Source organism: Nanorana parkeri, unplaced genomic scaffold (assembly GCF_000935625.1).
Source record: "Nanorana parkeri isolate BGI_ZX_2015 unplaced genomic scaffold, ASM93562v1 scaffold471, whole genome shotgun sequence".
NCBI lineage: Eukaryota > Metazoa > Chordata > Amphibia > Anura > Dicroglossidae > Nanorana > Nanorana parkeri.
In genome coordinates this window covers 582,280-602,780 of record NW_017306739.1, presented here as the reverse complement: position 1 = coordinate 602,780, position 20,501 = coordinate 582,280, and the positions used below count along the sequence as shown (strand labels likewise).

The window sequence follows — 20,501 nt, the reverse complement described above, 5'->3', positions numbered from 1 at the left end:
GAAATAAAAAAATAGATGCTTTCATCATGCTTACACATTTTATTTATTGTGTATATTTAATTTTTAAAGTGACATAAAGGCTATTTTTTTTCTCCCCCCAAATGCTGCTGTAAATACTTACCTTAACCACTTGCTGAGCGGGGTGTTAAACCAGGCCATTTTTCATTATTCAACGCTGTGGTACTTTGACATTTATTCTGTCATGCAACGCTGTACTGAAATGAAATATATACCATTTTCTGGGAGACACATAGAGCTTTCTTTTGGTGGCATTTAATCACCACTGGGGTTTTTATTTTTTTTACTATATAATAAAAAAAAGTTCCGAACATTTTGAAAAAAAATCCGCCATCCACCCGTGTTTTCACAATGGGCGGACGGCAACTGGTTAAATGATGCCTCTTAATCCAATCATCTCCTTCCTTCCAGTAGTTTTCATCAGTACCTCCAGCGCAGACTGCAGTTTCTTCCTGTCCCACAAAGTATGATTGACGTGCACGCTAACGGCTGTGTGCATTTACTTTCACTGTTGCTCTACTTTTCTCCCCGCTGGTGATGTCCACTGTGCATGCGCCCGCACACATCCTCCTGCACGGCCATTCAGGGATGCTGGATTCTGCAGCAGGGACCGAGCGGTGGAGACAAAGGTAAGCGTTTACCGGTTTGGTATCTTTTTTCATTTTTTTTAAATGTTTTTGCATCTACTGCTTGCTAGCACTAGATAAATGTAAAAAAATAAGACTTTAATACTACTGTTGTGGAAATTTTACTAGGATGTGTTTTTAGTGTATTGTAATGTTTTGTCATTAGTCTCTCAGTGTCAGGTAAATAGACGCTGGAGGTTAATCTATTGGAGGAGATATCTTATGCGTGGCGGAGCAATGTCTTCTTGGCGAATGTATGGACGCCGGCTGGGGCCCCCCGTGCAATGCATGGATTTATTGGCTTGCGTGGATACATTTGTTTGGAACGCAGTATATGAAAGGAACGTGCGTTTGTTCTCCCTGGTGTGCCTGATCAACACGCTAGAGATAATGATGTTGTCCCTGTGAATGAGCGCGCATGAGAATCCTAGTAACGTTATGTGGCATTGATCACTGAGCAACGCTGGATAAAGTCACTCCGGTGGTCATAGATTGTTCTACTACATGTGATTGTTCCAATAATGTGTTTTGTAGACTGGCTATGTATTGAGGAAGTGCTTGTTAACCTCACTTCCTGGTTTGCTGGTTGTTGAAATCATCTGTTGGTTTGCCATCACTTCCTGTCTCGCTGTTTGAGACACCCCTTCCTGTCTGACATCACTTCCTGTTGGGCAGGTATAAACAATAAACATACCTGCGCTCAGGGCTCTTAGCATGGATTAACAAACAAGCAGCATCTGTCTCCTGACTCTACATGATGCTATAGAAAGGGATACTTCCAGTCCTTGCACAAAGGAGCGTAGTACAACGGGGGAAATTCTTTGCGTTTGGCGCAGCTTAATGCGACATGGATTTGTGCGTTGAACCAAGTGAATTTCCATAACACTACTTTAGGTGATATTAAAGTCAAAAGGTTTTTAAGCTTGATAATATGCTTATGAAATCTCTTACAATGGTTGCTGCTCCTTGATGTTTAAAAGCTTCAGTTTCCTGCAAAATTAGCTGGCCCCATGAACACTGGCCTTGGTATCTTGTTTTAGGATGGTTTCTTTCCCTTGTAGGGTCCTATGGAGTCACCCTTGTGTGTGATAGTAAGCTCTGTGTCTCCACAAACACACAGGAACTGTAGGGAAAAGCACTCCCCTGATTCATGAGCCCCCACTCCTCTTCCATCCTTAGTTAATCTGTGAGAATTGGAGCCAGCTGTTCAGAAACATGATGACTGTAAATGCTTGGGCAAAAAAGTATAGAATTACTCTGCTGGGCAATGTATATTGGGTTGATCTGGATTAGTTATTGACTTTATTGGAGTTCACAGCTAAGTTTAAGTTTTGCAGATTCCAATTTGACAAACTCCCTGTGAATTAAACCTGGGCAGATTCGCTCATACCTATTAGTGAGTACCAATGTATATTTTTATAACAGGGCAAGCAAAGTTAAGCACCTATGCAATGCTGCTAAGAGAACATCTGAATGCCAAGGTGACGTAATGGCAATACGCTGGCAATAACTGTATCATGTGAAATAAAATAGGCATTTCTGTGTGTGTAATCTCAGTGAAGTGTCATTTGTTGCCAGTCCTAGAGGATAAGGAAGAAAAATCAAGATGGTTGAGAGACTGCATCTGCCCTTGTGTGAGAAAAGCGTAGCTCTTGCTAGCCAACAGATGCGGCCAAATGTGGGGCAGAGGTGGCTAAAAGTAGCATACTGCTTTTACAAAAAAAAATTTAATTAAACAAATACTTGTAAATGGGTAAATTGGTGAATATTGCCAATTTCGGTCCTGCACACAGGTGTTTTAACTATACAAGCAGCCAAAGCTTGTATGTGTAATGGTCGCCATTATTAACCACTTACGGGCCACAATATGCACATATAATGCGGCTCACAGAAGTGGGGTATACTAAGAAAACAGCTGCTGCTGCAGCCGTGTTCTTGGTGTCATTTTAAACAGCAGTGATGGCTGTTCAGGTACAAGTGATCCGGCGTCTATAAAGCCTCCGGACCATTGGTACCGCTCGGCGGCATGTGGTGCCCCCACCCCTTCTGCCGCCTTCCCCAGGCTCCGCTGTCCCCCGTGCGGGGCCTGGGACTGGCACGGTGGGTCTCCTGCAATGGTCGGAGAGAGATCAGCAGGCTTCCAGTCGCCGATCTCTCCTCCGATCACTGGACCCGCAAGTGATGTGTATTACATCACTTCCGGTATCACTGTTTACATTCTCCAGCCCCGTTCACATTGAGCGATTTATCGCGCGGTAAATATCGCTCTCCAATGCTTCTCAATGGGGCAAAGGGTCCTGCTGTCGCGGGTCGTGTGTCGCTACAGCAGGACCCTTTTTGGAGCGGATTTAGCTCAATGTGAACGGGGCCTTAGAAGCAGGAGAAGAAGCTGGGGAAGGAGATCTCTGCTTCCTCAGCTTCTTTGGGGTACCGAGGTGACATTAGGGGTCCGAAAGACCCCTGATGTCTCCACAAAGAGAACCTGTCACACCCTATCTGCTATTACATAGGGGGCTTGTTAGCGCCCTCTGTGATAGCAATAAGGTTAGCGTAAAAAAAAAGAAGTGTTTAAAAAATAAATAAGAGTAACATAGAAAAAAAATGCAAAAACAAATTTAAGTCCCCGCCCCCCGCTTGCAATCACATACATACGCAAAAATGCGTCGGTGTGCCTACGTGCAAGAACGGAAATTGCGCTACACGTTATATAGTGAGAGCAATAATTCTAGAGCCATTAATCATTGTTAGCACTAAACTGATGAGCAGTAAAAGCTTTTAAACTGTCCCATATGGGAAATTTTGGGTATTGAAGTTTTTTGCGCTTCACAGGCAAACGCAATTTTTAAGGCTTGACATGTTTGTATCTATTTACAAAAAAAATGGGTATTATATTCTGTTTCTGTACACTAAATTTCCTTTTAGTGTATTTTATCCTAAAAATACTGGTTTGATAAACATTTTCGCAAATACCGTGCAACATAAAATATTGCAACTACCATTTTTATTTTACAGGGCCTCTGCTTTCAGAAAATATATCATTGTTTGGGGGTCTGGAGCTGTTTTCTAGCCACAAATTCATATTATATCATGTGTGTGCAAATAGTAAGAAATTGCTCTGGACAGCAAGTGGTTAAAAGGAGAACTATGGCCTAACCCTTTTTGGCCATAGTTCTCTCAGGAGGACATGTACTAATGTCCTCCAGTGACCAAAAACTCAGTATATAGCGTGCTAAAAGCGCAAAGCCATGCCACAGCCGAGATAGATGCCGACAATACTGTCGAGATCCACCAAATGGCTGATTGGCAGCTGGCTCTGCCTCTCTAGAAGCAGAGCCAGCTGTGCCCACTTCCTCCCCCATCCTTTCCTCCAATCAGTGCTGGAGAAACGGAGAGGGGAGGGGGGGAATCCCTGCGGTGAGTGGTGACTGACAGTGTCACAGGTCGGCTTGAATTATGGGGGCGGGTGTTTCTCACTCACCCATAATTCTCCTTTAAGCTGACTATGAAGCTAAAGTAGGGTTTGACGTAAATTATTACAATTCCTTGCCAACTGATGCTCTATTAATGCACGCTATTTTTGTACTTCAGATTTACATTTAAGTTCCTTTTCCTAATTATAAGGATAAGTAATTAAAGCCCACGTAAACATAAGGTTAGTGCATCATTGCTTTTGTAAATACACCTTTACACTGGTTTAAAATGTTCTATTAGTTCAGTCTATAGTCTTTCAAACGATTAGTCATAGCCAGACTGCAAAGTTAGGGCTTTTCAAAAGCCCACGCACCTCCACAGCCACAGAACATACAACTGCAACTGCATACAGAATATTTGTTTCTGTAAATGTTAAATGTAAATGTTAATTTTATGTTAAGTGACTTCTTCATAATTTCATGTTATCTGAACGCCCTGTGATGGATTGCATTAATAGATAGATAGATAGATAGATAGATAGATAGATAGATAGATAGATTTAGCACTTATTTTACTAGCAATGGTGTTAATCAGCATTATTTTCTTTGTAGTAACAAACACATTTGTCAGTTTAAAAAATAGCCATTTTCAGGACTTGAAAAATCCACTCGCCCACTCGTCTGTGACGAGAGGACGGTGGAGCCCGACGAGCAGGCCGGCCGGGAGCTTTACAGTCTAGCGATCGGGCGTCTCTATGGACGCTCGATCGCTTGTATCAGCAGCTGTCACTGCCATTGCCGGTCCCGAGATCCGCTGTGCCGATGCGGCCGGGACCGGCACGGCTCTGTGACAGGAGATCAAAGGGAGTTCAGTATACGAACTCCCTTTGATCTCCTCTCAGCCCCCTGGATGCAGGAAGTGATGTATATTACATCACTTCCTCCATTTAGTGTCACTCTCCAGCTAGAGAAGCTGATGAAGCCGATCACTGCTTCATCAGCTTCTCTGGGGGTCCCTAGGTGACATTAGGGGTCTTTGAGACCCCTGATGTCTCCATAAAGAGGACCTGTCATGTAAATTGGTTATCCCATAGGGGGGCTTCTTAGCCCCCATGTAATAGCAATAAAGTTGTGTGTAAAAAAAAAAAAAAATAAGTAATACAAAAATTCAAGAATCATTAAAAAAATGTTATGCTTCTTTCAGAAAACATTTTTTTAAGTCCCCGCCTCCCACATACACGCACAGATATGCGTCGGGTGCGCCTACGCGTGAAGACGATTGCGCCTATTGTTCCGCACATGTTACAGATCGCGGGTACAGCTGGCTCTGCCTCTAGATAGGCAGAGCCAGCTGTCAGTCACGCCTCTAGATAGGCAGAGCCAGCTGTCACTCACGCAGCTGGGCGGACCCATACATAATTGTTGGGATCCGCTTCAGCTGTGGCGTCTCAGTATACCGCGAGCAGTAGCTAGCGTTATACTGAGCTTAGGGTAACAGGAGGAGGCTAGTTTGTGTCCTCCCGTTACCCTAAGGAGAACTATGGGGAAAAGCCCTGACCCCATAGTTCTCCTTTAATCACTGATAACACTAAACTGATGAACAGTAAAAGCGTTTTAATTTTAATTTTAAAAGCCTTTTTGCGATTTTGCGGGCGCACGCAATTTTAAGGCTTGACATGTTTGGTGTCAATTTTACTAAAAATATAGGTACGAATAAATGTTTTATAAACATAACGTAGGGAAACTTTTTTTTTTTTAATTCCCCCCCCCCCCGTGGTGATTATATACCTACAAAAGAAAGCTCTATCTGTCCCCAAAAATGTTTTACATAAATTGCACGGCTATAGTCCGGTCATGCTGACTGGTGAAATTTTTGGCTGACTGGTGAGACACCATCAAATTTTTCAAGCCCTGGCCATTTTATAAAAAGAAAGAACCTATGATCCTAGAGATTCAAACTAATGGCCACATAATGAACATAGCTAAATACAATTGTAGACTTGTTTCTGTTTTCTTCATATAACATTCCACCAAACGTAAACTGAAAATTAGACCTTTCTACATTGCTATATGCAACAGTCTCAAGACACAAACTCAACAGACATGCACACAAACTTAAGACACAGGGTAACAATACAAGTACACAATTGTTTTATTCTTTTGGATTTTAACTTTGTATCATAACCTTCTCCTTATATCATCCTGATAACAGGACAATTTATTAAAGCTCAACTCTGGGATAGAGAAAAAAAAAATCCCTTTGAGTGGGACTCCCCTGCACTGCATGTTTTAACTGGTCTTTAAATCTAGCGTGGAGGTGAAGAGGCTCAATTACCTTCCTTAACCCCCACTCTGGCAGGCCCCGATGCTCTCCTCTACTCCATGATGCTTCAAGCTGTGGGTGGTCCCTTGGAGTCATCATGTACAATGCAGGACTATTCGTTTTGTATGTATGTATGGCAGGCAAATAACTACAACCGGGCGCACCTAAGAGAGGAGGCTTCGCAGGACCAGTCAAACAGTAGGAGGGAGTCAGCAAGAAGCAGCATCCATTGTAAGTGATTTAATCAGCATTAAAAAAACCATTTGGAACAATATAGACTATATAGTTCCTTTTTGTATTAACGCATGTGTGTTAATCCCCAAACCTAGGTTAAAATGGGCCCTAGAAACAATGTATAGTGTTTTGTATATATTTTCGGGACTAAAAACAAACTTCTTACATTTTTTTTAGACAGTTAAGCGTTAAGTGAACCTAAAATAAACGTGGAAAGCTGGAAGGGTGTAGTCCAAAGTTGCAGCGCTCACGGGGAGGGTGACGGGGGCACCACAACCGAAAACCAAAGGGTGGAAGGATGAATTCAAATTAACATTAATGGAGTACCGGTGGGTAGGCTCCAATGGGCCATGTGGAGAACAAGTTTGGAAAGGAATGTTCTGTCAGCTCTTGACAATAGTTAGTGATGTGGCCTTCGGGATGGTGTCGATAAAATCCCAGTAATGGGGGAAAAGAAATGGATACAATGAACTTCTCGCAAGTGTAATGAAATAAAACAGAGACACACCAAGAGGTTCAGAGTGAAGTGCTGTCATCGACGGTGGTGGGGTTGTTCTGATGCCAATGTTGTAGGAGATGTTTATGGACGTGAGTCCGATCCTATGTTGAGCAGTGGGTGGGCTGTCGGGCCGGAGATCATCTGATTCCACTCGGTATGGTGCAGCTGAGAGTGGGAGCCTTCAGCTGTGGTGGGTTGGAACTTTTTGTTTGTTTGGTGCTCTGTCCCAATGGCACTACCTAAGAGTGCTGATGGGCGGTGGAGCAGGACCCGAACAGCAGCAGTCCCGCCAGCAAGTGACAGGAGCCGGGACGTCAGATCGGCCGGGTGATGAGGACGCCGGCTGCGTCCCACGTGTATGGGGAGAGTGACAGCGGGAAGACAGCCCGCAGTGTGGGAAAAGTTTTCCGGCAACAGTACAAGGGGGGGTGGAAAACGGAGGCCCCGCGGATGTCAACTATGTGTCAGGTGGCTGCCTGTGTTCATCGACTGGGGGGGGGGTGGAAGGAGGCAGAGCAGGGGAATGTCCACCGCTCACAAGTGGAGGGTTTGTCTGCGATACGGAGGAGGTGGTGGAGAAAAATACCAGTAGCAAGGAGGAAGAAGAAATGGGAAACATCTTACAAACTAAAAATACTTATAGATTACTAAAGAAAAACCCTACTTGTGATTTTAAAAAAGAATTAGTGAACCTAATTAATAGGGGATATAAGAACTATTAACGGAAAAAGAAAAAAAGACTATCTGCTACCCTCTATTTGTAAAGTGCCGACGATCTATTTTCTCCCCAAAATCCACAAAGACAAGGAAAAGCCACCAGGAAGACCCATCATTAGTGGAATTGATTCACTCACGGCAAGATTAGGGGAGTTTATTGATTATTATTTGCAACCCCTGGTAACTAAAACGGAAGCTTATCTGAAAGACAGTAGAGACTTGTTAAATATACTTTCTGGACTATCAGAGAACATAAATTAAAATGTATTATTAGCCACCATAGATGCAGCCTCTCTTTACACGTGCATACCTCATGGAAAAAGACTTAGAGCAATCAATTGGGCGTTCGACAAATATGGAGATCTCAAACGCAAACAAAGTAACTATATTTTAGAATGGCTTGAATTTGCCATGAATAGAAATTTCTTTTGGTATCAAAATAACTTTTATTTACAAGAGAAGGGTGTAGCCATGGGAGCCACATTCGCTCCCAGTATGGCTAACCTATACTTGGCACAGTGGAAGGGCGAACACATTTTTAGCAAAACTGTGGAACCACTAAAACTCTATAAACGCTTTATTGATCATATTTTCATCATTTGGGAAGGGACATTACCCTCCTTAGAAAACTTTATAAGCTGTCTAAACAATAATGACTATAATCTACAGTTTACATCCATCATTGATACATCTACAGTACATTTCCTAGATCTGGAGATCACAAAGGATCCAAATGGATGGAAGACAAAAACATACTTCAAACCCACCAACAAGAATGGGTACATACCTACCCAAAGTTGTCACCACTCGCAATGGCTAAGAGCTATCCCCAAAGGACAGCTCATACGTATCAGGAGAAATTGCAACAATCTAGGAGATTTTTACTCACAGTCTCAAGTCCTTGTCGACAGATTCGTGGAGAAAGGCTACAAGAAGGATGAGCTATATCGGTTAAGAGATAAGGTAGCGGACCTTGATAGGAAGAATTTATTACAACAAGTCCCAAGAAATAAAACTGACTCCTTTCCCATATCGTTTATAACCGACTACTCGACCAAACATCGAGATATAGAATGTATTATAAAAGAAGCATTGGGCTATTTTAAAAAGGGATACAACTATTGGTAATCTATACTCCCATCTAAACCCAAAATCATTTATAGGAAGGTGCCCACCCTGAGGGATAAACTATCCAAAAACGTTATCGATCCACCAAAACAAACCGCTTCTTTTTTTGAAGGAGTCGGTATCTATCCCTGTAAAAGATGTTTGGTTTGCAGAACCACAGGATTGAGAACTAAAATAAACTCTTTTAAATCACAAACCAACGATAAAGAATATAAGATAACATTTTTTATTTCTTGTAGTAGTCGTTATGTGACATACCTCCTAGAATGTCCCTGTGGACTCCAATATGTTGGCAGAACTAAGAGAGAACTGAGGAAGAGGATAGAGGAACATATCAACAATATTAAAAAAGGGTTCACAAAGCACAGTTTATCTAGACACTTTAAACTGGTTCATAATCAGGACCCAAGGGTCCTAAAAATATATGTGGCATCGACAAAGTTAAAAACCACTGGAGAGGTTCCAACCTTATTAAAGAAATCTCCAAAAATTAATCAAAGTGGATCTTTCTTCTAGATACCATGACACCCAGGGGACTTAATATAGACTTTGAACTAAATTGCTTCTTAAATTATTATTGGTTAATCAAAAGTTCCCATAGTCCCTTATGATAAGCCACCATCATCCACTTCCTTCCCCCTGTTACATAAGACTCAATTTTTCTACCTATAGGAACCCTCTAAAATATCGATTCATTATGTTTACTAAATTTGCACACTGACACCTACACTCCTTCTTGCTATATATATATAGACTAATGTTGACAGAGGCGACATGCCGTCAATAAACTACTCTACAGGTCGACTACATAGATCATAGTTGTTTTTAATGACATACAACCAATGGCCTCTATTTACCAATGTTGTTGCTTATTTTTTATATTTAATTCTATAATTTCCTATATTTAATCTTATATATCTCACCTATTATTAATGACTAATGCACTATTTTATTATTGGTAATGTCCCCCAATTTTATTCTTTCACTCCACTATACACCCATTTAAATCAAATTCGTTCACATGCTACACACTCATTCATCTTAGTTTATAATTTTTAGCTATTAATATATATACAAATTTATACGGTTTTTAGAGCACTTAAGGTTTTTAGCCTTATAATTATTATTTTTCTATTATTCTATTAATCTATTCTATTATTCTATTATTCATTTGCCTCAATTTTTATACATCATTCACATGGCTGAACTGGTTTTGATCAGCTAATCACCCATTTTGTATTTTTTGCCATTGTATTATATTGATCTAATTTAACTCCTTTGAATTATGCCTGCACAAGCCAACTTTATAGCCGCCCTTATAATTCTGTCCTGACCTAATTAGCAAGTCCAACGAAATGCTATAGATTGCTTAACTAATTTATCCTCTTGATGTCCCAATTATATTACTTCTTTTCTTTATGTAGACTCACTCATTCTAGGTATCAGATTTTACACATTCCCTTTTTCTCAATGGATGTTTGGTTTTTGACCTATCTGCTGATTGGTCTCCTAATCAAGATCAATTAGTAGAATGCTTATATACCAGCATCCACCCCCATTACTTGATGTCTGCCTTTTTTTGAAAAAGTCACATGATGAAACGCGTCAAAAAGGCAGAGTCATTTATACACGAGGAGTCTTCTAAAGCTGTTCCGGAGCTGTTTTGCCGGCCGGATCTTTTATATGTAAGTTACTATATTTTTAATAAACCAGAATGTTTTTACCTACTGCACCATGAGGACTCCTTTTTAATTCCTAAATATCATGGGGATCTCTAAGAGAAGGTTCTGCTGACGTGGGGGAGAATTGAGTCCGAATTGGGACAGGATCGTGGAGAAAACTGCTGCTTATTTAAGAAATTTGTTTACTCACCGCAGTCTGGTGAGTACCCATCCATAGGGGGGCCTTTGGACAAAAAATTGAAATAGACCAATCAACATTTGCCGTGCCTTCTTTTCTCTATTGACTTTTAAATATTAACTTCTAAAACATTGTTTTCTTTGCTCATTCGATATCCTCATTTCAAGACTGCTATATGCAGTTCAGCTCAAGATTGGTGGAGTTTTTTTGCTTGTTTTTATAATAACAGTCTATCACGATCTCTAAGATATATTACGGATTGACGATCTAATGTAACACTTTATCAACACTTTGTTTTATATTTGTTATCATTCTAGTTTGTCACTATTTTTCACATATGTGTTACTTTTTGGATGTTTTGGTTTAATTATAAGTTCTTGGATACATTTTACCTCAGGATATTCACTGTTACTCATAACACTAATTTATGATCATCTTAACCTCTTAACCTCTAAACGCGCAGCTTTTCCACCTACTTTTTTCCAAACCGATTTTTTCTTGAACAATTGATTTTTATCTTACACAATTTAATCAAAGTACTCACTGATTATATTTTACATATTATCAGAAGATTTTTTTGATGTTATTTCACTTGATTGCTATAACACATTATCATAGGCTTTGTTTAACTCTCTATAGGCTGTGCTAAACACGCAGCTTTTCCACAATTTTCACTTGAACACTTGATTTAATTTATGATCTAATCTATTATTTAACGTAATCACGGATTATACTATTTATTAACGTAATTAATTCAACCTTTAGCGCTGTGTCACAACTCTTTCGTTCATTTTTCTAAATACATTTAGTTGCTAACAATTTTATTTAGAGTTCACGTCTACCAAACAACTGGCAAAAAAAAACCTGAAGACATATGTTCTCAATTTATTTTCAGGTTGCTTGAATGCCAGATAATAGGGAGTTTACTGTACTTTAATGCATATTGTCTGCACACAGGTGCACTTAAATACTGCATATCAAATATTTCAAGCAATATGTCAAGCCTTTTCACATACTTAAACATGAAACTTAAATGCTTTGCAAAAAAAAAATAATTGTGTTTATAGAGCTTGGTCGCTGAAGTTTAAATTTAACAACAAAAAACAGAAATCAGTCAGGGGAGTAATTCATACCTCTCATCTCTCCTCTTTTTTTGCTCTGTACAGAATAGAGACAGAACATGAGAGAGAAGGTCTAAAAGCAAACACTTTCTGCTATGCTCACGCTCTTGAAACACACAGTGCTCTGTGACACCAGTGTCATAGATGGAGCCTGTAATAAATGTTTTTTACAAAATAAAAATCTAAATAATAAAAACAAGTCACCAAGTTATAAGCTTAAAAAAAACAGGACCACCAAACTATTATAGCTTATCATCACTGCTTCGAAGATAACCACTGGGTAATGGAAAAGAATACAGTAGGTATTTTAGATTTTAAATCTTGCCCATTCACAATTTGTTTCTGAACAAGCACAACTACCTGTGGAAGGTACTGTTTCAGCATAGGCTTCGTTTCTGGTCAGCAAGTACAAAAGCTATCTGGTGTGTAAAGCACTCACTTCTGCCTTGCAAGACTTTATAAAACATACATCTTATTCAGAGAGTTAAATAAAGTCTAAAATGAAGCAAGATAGTGGGTCGATGTATCTAAACTTCAAAACAAAGACCAGAAGCAGATTGGGCTGGGTGTGCTGCAGAAGCACATGTATACCTTTTCCAAAAGTAAGGGTTGTTGTTTTACATGCCAGAATAATTGTGTTGTTTGACATCTCATATACATTCTAAGTACACAATAGTGGAAAGTATTAAAGGAGAACTATGGGGTCAGTGTTTTTCCCCATAGTTCTCCTTAGGGTAACGGGAGGACACAAACTAGCGTCCTCCCGTTACCCTAAGCTCAGTATACCGCGAGCTACAGCTCGCGGTATACTGAGACGCCGCAGCCGGAGCGGATCCCGGCTTAGATGACGGGATCCGCCCAGCTGCTTGAGTGACAGCTGGCTCTGCCTATCTAGAGGCAGAGCCAGCTGTACCCGCCCCCTCCCCGTCCGTTCCGCCAGTCAGCGCTGGCAGATCGGAGCAGGGAGAGGGGAATCCAGCCCCTCCCCCTGTCACGGCAGAGAGTCGTGACAGGATCAAGAGGCGAGCGAACCCGGTATGTGTTCGCTCACCTCCCGATCTACTGAGCCGACCTGCGACAGTCTCATTGTTACAGGTCGGCTAGAACTATGAGGTGAGTGAAAAGCACTCACCTCATAGTTCTCCTTTAACTTAGAAATAGGTAATATAAGCTACACCCCACCTAGAGTTTTTTTAACTAATGCTAAAGCTCTAACCTTGGCACCGTACATTGTGTCACCAAAGAAAAAATGCAACACCATAATGAGTTTATCACTAGAATACAGTGCTCAAACTGAATAATACACTTTCCAACTCAAATGCTACATGCACTGGCCCAATCAAGCCACATACTGCTCCAACTCTATGATGTTTCTTTGCAGCGGACCCTGACACAAAACAGATATACAGTAGGTAAAAAGTGCATTGTACATTACAATGCATTTTTCTTTCCCATGTCTATATCATAACAACAGAACCAGCCTTAACAGAATACCTAAATGAGATAACTTAAAAATCACATTTTGCATATGTATCACTTCTGATAGATAGACATTGGCTTCTGTTGGAAAGGAAGCTGGCTCCATACTCCCTCGGCGCTGCTAGTCAGAGGGAGACCTCCTCTCTATAGACACACATAATAGCATGTATCCCACTGCAACAGAATTCCAATGTAAATAAAATGGGTGCTGGTGTGACCAGCGGATGGCGCCACATAAAACCAAATCTGCAAGTAGTCACCCGCACACAAGTGTCAAAATGCCTTTATTTAGACGTTAAGAATACATGGTGGCACTAGTCAGCAACATTTCAGAATCATCAGTGGTTCCTTCGTCAGGCAAACGTAGTGACAACCATACCAAACAAAGTGAAATGATTGTCACATTAGAATGAGGTAAAAAGCTACAACCCTCCCCCTGACATTATCATAATCCCGCCAAAATGCATTTTAAATAAATCTCCTTGTTTCACAAAAGAATAACTACATGCACAGATCAGTGCTGTTATTGGTTCTGTCCCACAATGTTAACACATGTATAGTAGATTTATAACATTACTCATGTCCCCATACCTCTATGACACTGTAGTCAGTGTGGGGGATCGTGTGCCGGTGTGCGAGAAAAGGAAGCTGATTGGCTGGGTAGTGACAAGTGTGCCCGCCCCTCCAACCCTCAGGGCATGGCTCAGGATCGTTGTTCTCCTGCACAGCATTCAGCCAGTGTCATCATATGCTCAGTCACGGCTGTGCTGGGGGCTAAATAAGCACGGGCACAATATAAAACAAAGGCAATAATGATAACTAAGAATGTCCAAAATCAATATCATGTAGTAAAACAGCGATACATGTCAGCACATATCAGCATAGATAATAGTAGTATCAGAATGCATGACAGTATATAAAACACATCATGTTCATAAGCAAATTTTACATATGAATTAGAAGTTACATACTGTATATAGTCAGCGGCCATGGGCACAACACATACAATTCAGAGATGTCAATCTTCAGGTTTCTGCTGGTATGAATTGTCTCAGGTCTGTGCCTTGGTGTAAACTTATAATCTCATAACAAACACATGTTAGCAAGTCATGCTTATCATAAGAAATGCGGAACCTAACTGGGGGGGACAAATCCTTTTAGTCGCCGTGTGTAATGTGCGGTCAATCATGCCGCTGGGGAACCCACATAAAAATTTGTCATAGATCATCTCCAACTGCTCACGGCATGCATCGCTATCGGAGCATATACGCATGACCCGCACGAATTAGGATATTGGGAAACTGTCTAGGTGTTTCGGGTGTGCACTTGTATAATGTAGAATGGTATTTCTATCAGTGAGTTTACTGTATATTGTGGTGTGTAGACTGTCATGTAATTTGGACACAAAAACATCCAAAAAGGAATATCAAGGTCTGAAACCTCAGGATTAAATACAAACCCTGGAAAGATGTTCAAATAATCAACAAACATTACAAACTTATCGGCATCTCCTTCCCAAATAAGGAACACGTCATCAATTAAATGGTACCAGCATTTTGATCAAGAGAGATGAATAATATGTATTTCTCTTCAAGGTACCCTACAAAAAGGTTAGCGAAGGAGGGTACAGCTGAACTGCCCTTTGCTGCCCCCCTGGTTTGGAGATACACTTGTTCAAGTACAAAACGAATGCATTGCAAAATGAATTCAACAGGAAACATATAAGGTTTGTTACATAACAGTAAATGACATATCGCTTCCAAGCCTGCTATAGTAGGTATAATACTATAGAGAGAGGAAATGTCCATAGTGGCTAGTCGACAATTGTTACAAACCGAATAAAATCCTGATAATTTAGCCAAGAAATCAGAAGTGTCCTGAATATAGGCAGGCAAACTTCGGACCAGAGGTTGCAACAATGAGTCTATGACCTGCGCCAGGGATAGTGCGATTGAGTCTGTTTGAGATACTATGGGTTAAAACTTGAGGGGATTGATCCCCCTGTGTATTTTAGGTAGGTGGGTATGTATTTTAGGTAGGTGCTATCTTTATCTATTCAGCCGTTTGTAGAACCTATGTTAGCCAAAGTGGTTAGTTCCTTCAGAGTGTCATATAAAATGTTTCTAGATGTGTGGGTGTAACTGGATGGATCTGCTAACATTTCTACCATCCCGACACTGTACGCTGAATAGTCCATAATGACCACTGCACCTGCCTTATCAGCAGGTTTGATAATGATACTGTTAACATCATGCAGTGATTTCAGGGTAGTGAACTCTCCCTTGGTCATATTAGAGTATCTCCTATGTCCTAGTTAAAACATCATGTCTAGTAGTCTTAATGTAACTTTCAATGGCCAGAAACTGTTCAGATGGTATAAACCTGCTTCTTTTCCTGAACACGGGAATTCTATAGGAGGGTGTGGTTTGCAAAGATTTATCAAGATGCTGTTTAAGTTTCAGAGATCACTCAAGTCTAAATTGTTCCACTTTAAACTCTAAAGGATTGAACCTTCACATAGGACAAAAAGACAGACCCTTACTGAGAAGGTCACACTCACCCTGGGTCAAAGGTTGTGAAGACAAGTTAATCGAAGACAAGTTAAATCGCTGTGCTCTCATCGGAGGTACCCCCTGTTTGATCGCGTGTCGACTCCTGGCCCCGTGGCCCCTCGTGGGTCGACAGTGTCTCCATCCCTGTGATGGTTCTACAGGTCCAGATGAGGCAATTGGTTCACTGTCTGACGAGGAGTTCTTGGTCGGACAGTCACTTTCAGATGATGTTGCCTGTCCTCATTTCTTATTTCTCTCTCGATCTGCTTCTGTCTTTCTGTGTATCGGTTGATGTCACTGTTGATTTTATTCACATCAGCAGTTAGTTGATCTTTGTCAGGATTTTATTCTTGCAAAGACTTTTTCAAAGCTGTAATCTCTCAATTGATTTGACATAGTTGAATCTTCACCTCCTCAAAATCACCATTAACATGAAATTCAGAGAATTCTGTGTAGATACTTCAAACAAGTGCTCACAAAAAATTCCCTTGTGTCGACCAATAGTAGGCTGGTTCGTGATCCTGAATCCCCTTGGTATTTTTTTAACCTTATAATACTTGGACATACTTTGACCGTGTAATTCCAGGTCCGAGCATTTTCTCTTGCGTCTCTTGATTTAGTTCAAGATATCTGTGGCAGTGTCTGATCCGAAGGCTTTATGTGGGTCTGCAGGAAAAAGGATAGCATTGATTTCTTCTCTGCTGTAAATCTTTCCAGAAGCCTGTATGGTAGAAGATTGACCATGTTCCATGGGTCTGGTCCCAGAATTCCTAGGTGAGAATGGTGTAGTTCATGGGCTACAAAAGGAGAATGGTTTGCAGGTGTATAAATAGCCTAATAAGGCTGGGTTCATCTGAGGTGCTGGTAATGGGTGAAGCCAGAACAGTCCATAATAGCATGTATCCCACCGCACTTCAAACCTGTACCCCAATGTTATCAAATGGGTGCTGCTGTGACCAGCAGATGGCACCGCGTAATTCCAAATCTGCAAGTAGTCACCCGCACACCTGGTTCAAGTGTCAAAATGCCTTTATATAGACGTTAAGAATACATGGTGGCACCAGTGGACAGCAGTGCTTTGGAACCATCAGTGGTTCCTTCATCAGGCATACATAGTGATAACCATACCAAACAAAGTTTAAAAAGTTATTAAGAAAAGATCGAATAAAACTAATTTACCAATGGTTTCCAAATTCCAACATTGGTAGAACTTTTTGTTATTTGTACTCGTTTTATAAGGTCAGAAGCAATGCATAATTGAGGGCTGCCATTACTCTCTTCCGGCAGCCTAGTTCAACATTAAATTGCCAATAAATATGCTAAACGCAAGCCAAAACTCAGACAAAGTCACTGTCAGGCAACATGTGAAATTTCACAAAAAGCAAATATGCTTATTAAAGAGATACAGCATAACATCCTTTACTAAGATATCTACTGTAGTAGTTGCAAATGTCAGTATACTTAAAGAGGAATTTCATCCCCCCATCCCATTTTTGTTCCTATCCCCTTCATACTCACCTGGCCATGTAAGTAAGAAGGTTTGTAAAAGAAACAATATTGTTTATATTGTTTTTATAGCTCACATGATAGACATTTTTTTTGCCAAGATCAACAGGCATTTTCAGTACAGGACTTGTAAACTGCATTAGATTACTTTTTTGTTAATGGGTTTAGATACAATTAAAAATGTAAAGCTTACTTCTACTTTAAGTCCTAGGCTAAATAAAGTGTAAGAATGTTAAAAGTAGCTCCTTTTCACCAGATATTCTGATCTCAGTCAATACAATTTTATATAATCCTTTACATCTTATTGTAGCATTCACTCTTGTTAAATGTGGTGTTCTTATTAAAGTAATACAAGTGATCCTGCCATGTTCCATGTCGCTATTCTGGGTAGACATAAGTCTTTAAATTGTGCTCTACATTGTTACCCTGTCACATGTTCACAAATAAGATGATTGCCAGGCATGTCAGCACATTGTTTAGGCATGTTCCATTGTTGTCACCATCATAAAGCCCAATATAACCAATGATGTGCAATATTCACAGGAATGAGTACACAGAAAACAACTGGCAGCACAAAGGCTAAAGGATGTGCTGTGATACAGGTAAACTAGCACTCAGGCTTTGACTGTAAAATAATATAAATGGTTCATTTTATTCACTTTTTTCAACATCCCATGCCAGATGTAGGTAGTGTTATCAGAGGCAGGTAACAGAGCTGGCCTCCAGCAGACCGTCACTCAGCTTTTAGGATTTGCACTAGCAACCAGTCAACTATTACCCAGTGGTGGAATGGACCATTGCAGGTCTACAGGTTGGTGATTTACTTTGAGACCCAAGCATTATTCAACATTCATTGTTGCAGAAATAGACCTGGATAATTATTTGCAGTGTAGCTATTCAATTGTGCCTAGAGCTCAGCTTTAAAATGGTTTGAGTAGATTTGAAAAATCCTAATAACACTTACATTAACTCTGAAGCACTGGTGAGAGCCATCCAAGAAGCAGACATTACAAACTATCTCAGATCTATTTTTCTCCTTTGGAAGTTCAGTGACTCGAATATTGTTTATCCTTCCACCCAAAGCACGGAGCCTGGAGTTCATAACTATTAGGCTTCCTAAAAGGAATAAAATACATTTTTGTTAAAAAGATTAATGAACTTCCACAGAATATATACTTATTGAAAAATATTCACAAGGCTCAGCCGTCACATTCTGTGCAAGTATCTAATATTGCAAAAGTAATCTGCACAAAGGATCTGTAAATAGATCAGGCTATACAACTCTTTAGTTAAAGTGCAAGCAGGTACCAGCAAGTTAAAGTACAAGATCTTCTTCAATATCAAAGAGCAATATTTTGAACCATCATACAGGCTCTTTTTCAAGTATGGAATACAAACACATAACTTCAGAAATCACCCTTAAAGGAGAACTATGGGGTCAGTGTTTTTCCCCATAGTTCTCCTTAGGGTCACGGAGGACACAAACTAGCGTCCTCCCGTTACCCTAAGCTCAGTATACCGCGAGCTACAGCTCGCGGTATACTGAGACGCCGCACCTGGAGCGGATCCCAACTCGGAAGATGGGATCCGCCCAGCTGCGTGAGTGACAGCTGGCTCTGCCTACCTAGAGGCAGAGCCAGCTGTACCCGCCCCCTCCCCCGTCCGTTCCGCCAGTCAGCGCTGGCAGATCGGAGCGGGGAGAGGGGAATCCAGAGAGCCGTGACAGGATCGAGAGGTGAGGGTACCCGGTATGTGTTCCCTCACCTCCCGATCTACTGAGCCGACCTGTGACAGTCTCATTGTCACAGGTCGGCTTAGAACTATGAGGTGAGTGGAAATCACTCATCTTATAGCTCTCCTTTAACTAGTAACAGACGTTAGCCAATTATCCAATCACTATTACCATCATTTTGGAGTGTCCAAACAGTTCCATGGGAGAAACCCAAGGAAATTACACATCACACAGAAAATTACACATCCCAGGGATCATCTATTGATCCAACATAGCATAAATCATCTGTACAATCAATAAACAAAACATATCTTAATAACTTTAATACTCAAAGAAAAAAAAACAGAATTGTAAAACAGTGAAATAGACATCTCCACTTAATATGGTATAAAAAAAAAATCAAGCATAAGAAACCCCCGCCCCCCACACAAAAAAAAACAAAAAACACCAGGAGTAGGCTCTACTGTGGACATCTACAGCGGACCTGATTGGGAACTGCTATCACTACATCAAAATAATAAAAACAGCTCCATTCAACCACCGGACAGCATCACAGAACATAATTATGTCAACAGCGAGCTGCATCCCATTTCTAAATTGGACCTGATGGGGAACTAGAGGATCTGCAGACTTGATGTGAAACGTAAAAAGAAGAACTATGAGGTGAGTGATTTTCACTCAACCTCGTAGTTCGAGCCGACGTGTGACAATGAAACGGTCACACGTCGGCTCAATAGATCGGGAAGTGACCGCACACATACTGTCGCTCACTCACTTCTCGATCCCGTCCCTGCAGAGAGCCGTGACTGTCACTCACGGCTCCCTGCAGGGATTCCGATCCTCCAGTGCCGACTGGAGGAACGTACGGGGGAGGGAGCGGGTACAGATGGCTCTGCCTCCAGCTAGGCAGAGCCAGCTGTCAATCACGCAGCTGGGTGGATCTCGACAGTAATGTCGGGATCCGTCCCAGCTGCACCGGTCTCTGTATACCGCGAGCTGTAGCTTGCGATATACTGAGCTTTGGGTCACGGGAGGACGCTAGTTTATGTCCTCCCGTGACCCTGATGAGAACTATGGGGAAAAACACTTAACCCATAGTTCTCCTTTAATGTTTCACATTAGGCAATAGACAAAAGCTTCCCCCACCTCCCCGACAATGGCCCAGGTGTGGAACAAAATGCCACATGCCGAGCCCGAAACTCTTCCCACCACCTCCAAAATGGTGCAGTGGGGGACAAAATGCTCATTGTCAATACTCATACAACTGCAGTAGCCTAAAAGTAGACACAGCTTGAT

General features: G+C 41.0%; 1 protein-coding gene across 1 annotated transcript in view; it reads right to left on the bottom strand.

The window, feature by feature from the left end:
* The window catches only part of PTPN3 (protein tyrosine phosphatase, non-receptor type 3), a 129,185-nt gene that overhangs the window by 91,990 nt on the left and 16,694 nt on the right, over positions 1–20,501 (bottom strand). Inside the window, exon 2 of the mRNA XM_018560666.1 lies at positions 18,438–18,589. Coding sequence (XP_018416168.1) covers positions 18,438–18,589 — 152 coding nt within the window. The remainder of the gene's footprint in view (positions 1–18,437; positions 18,590–20,501) is intronic.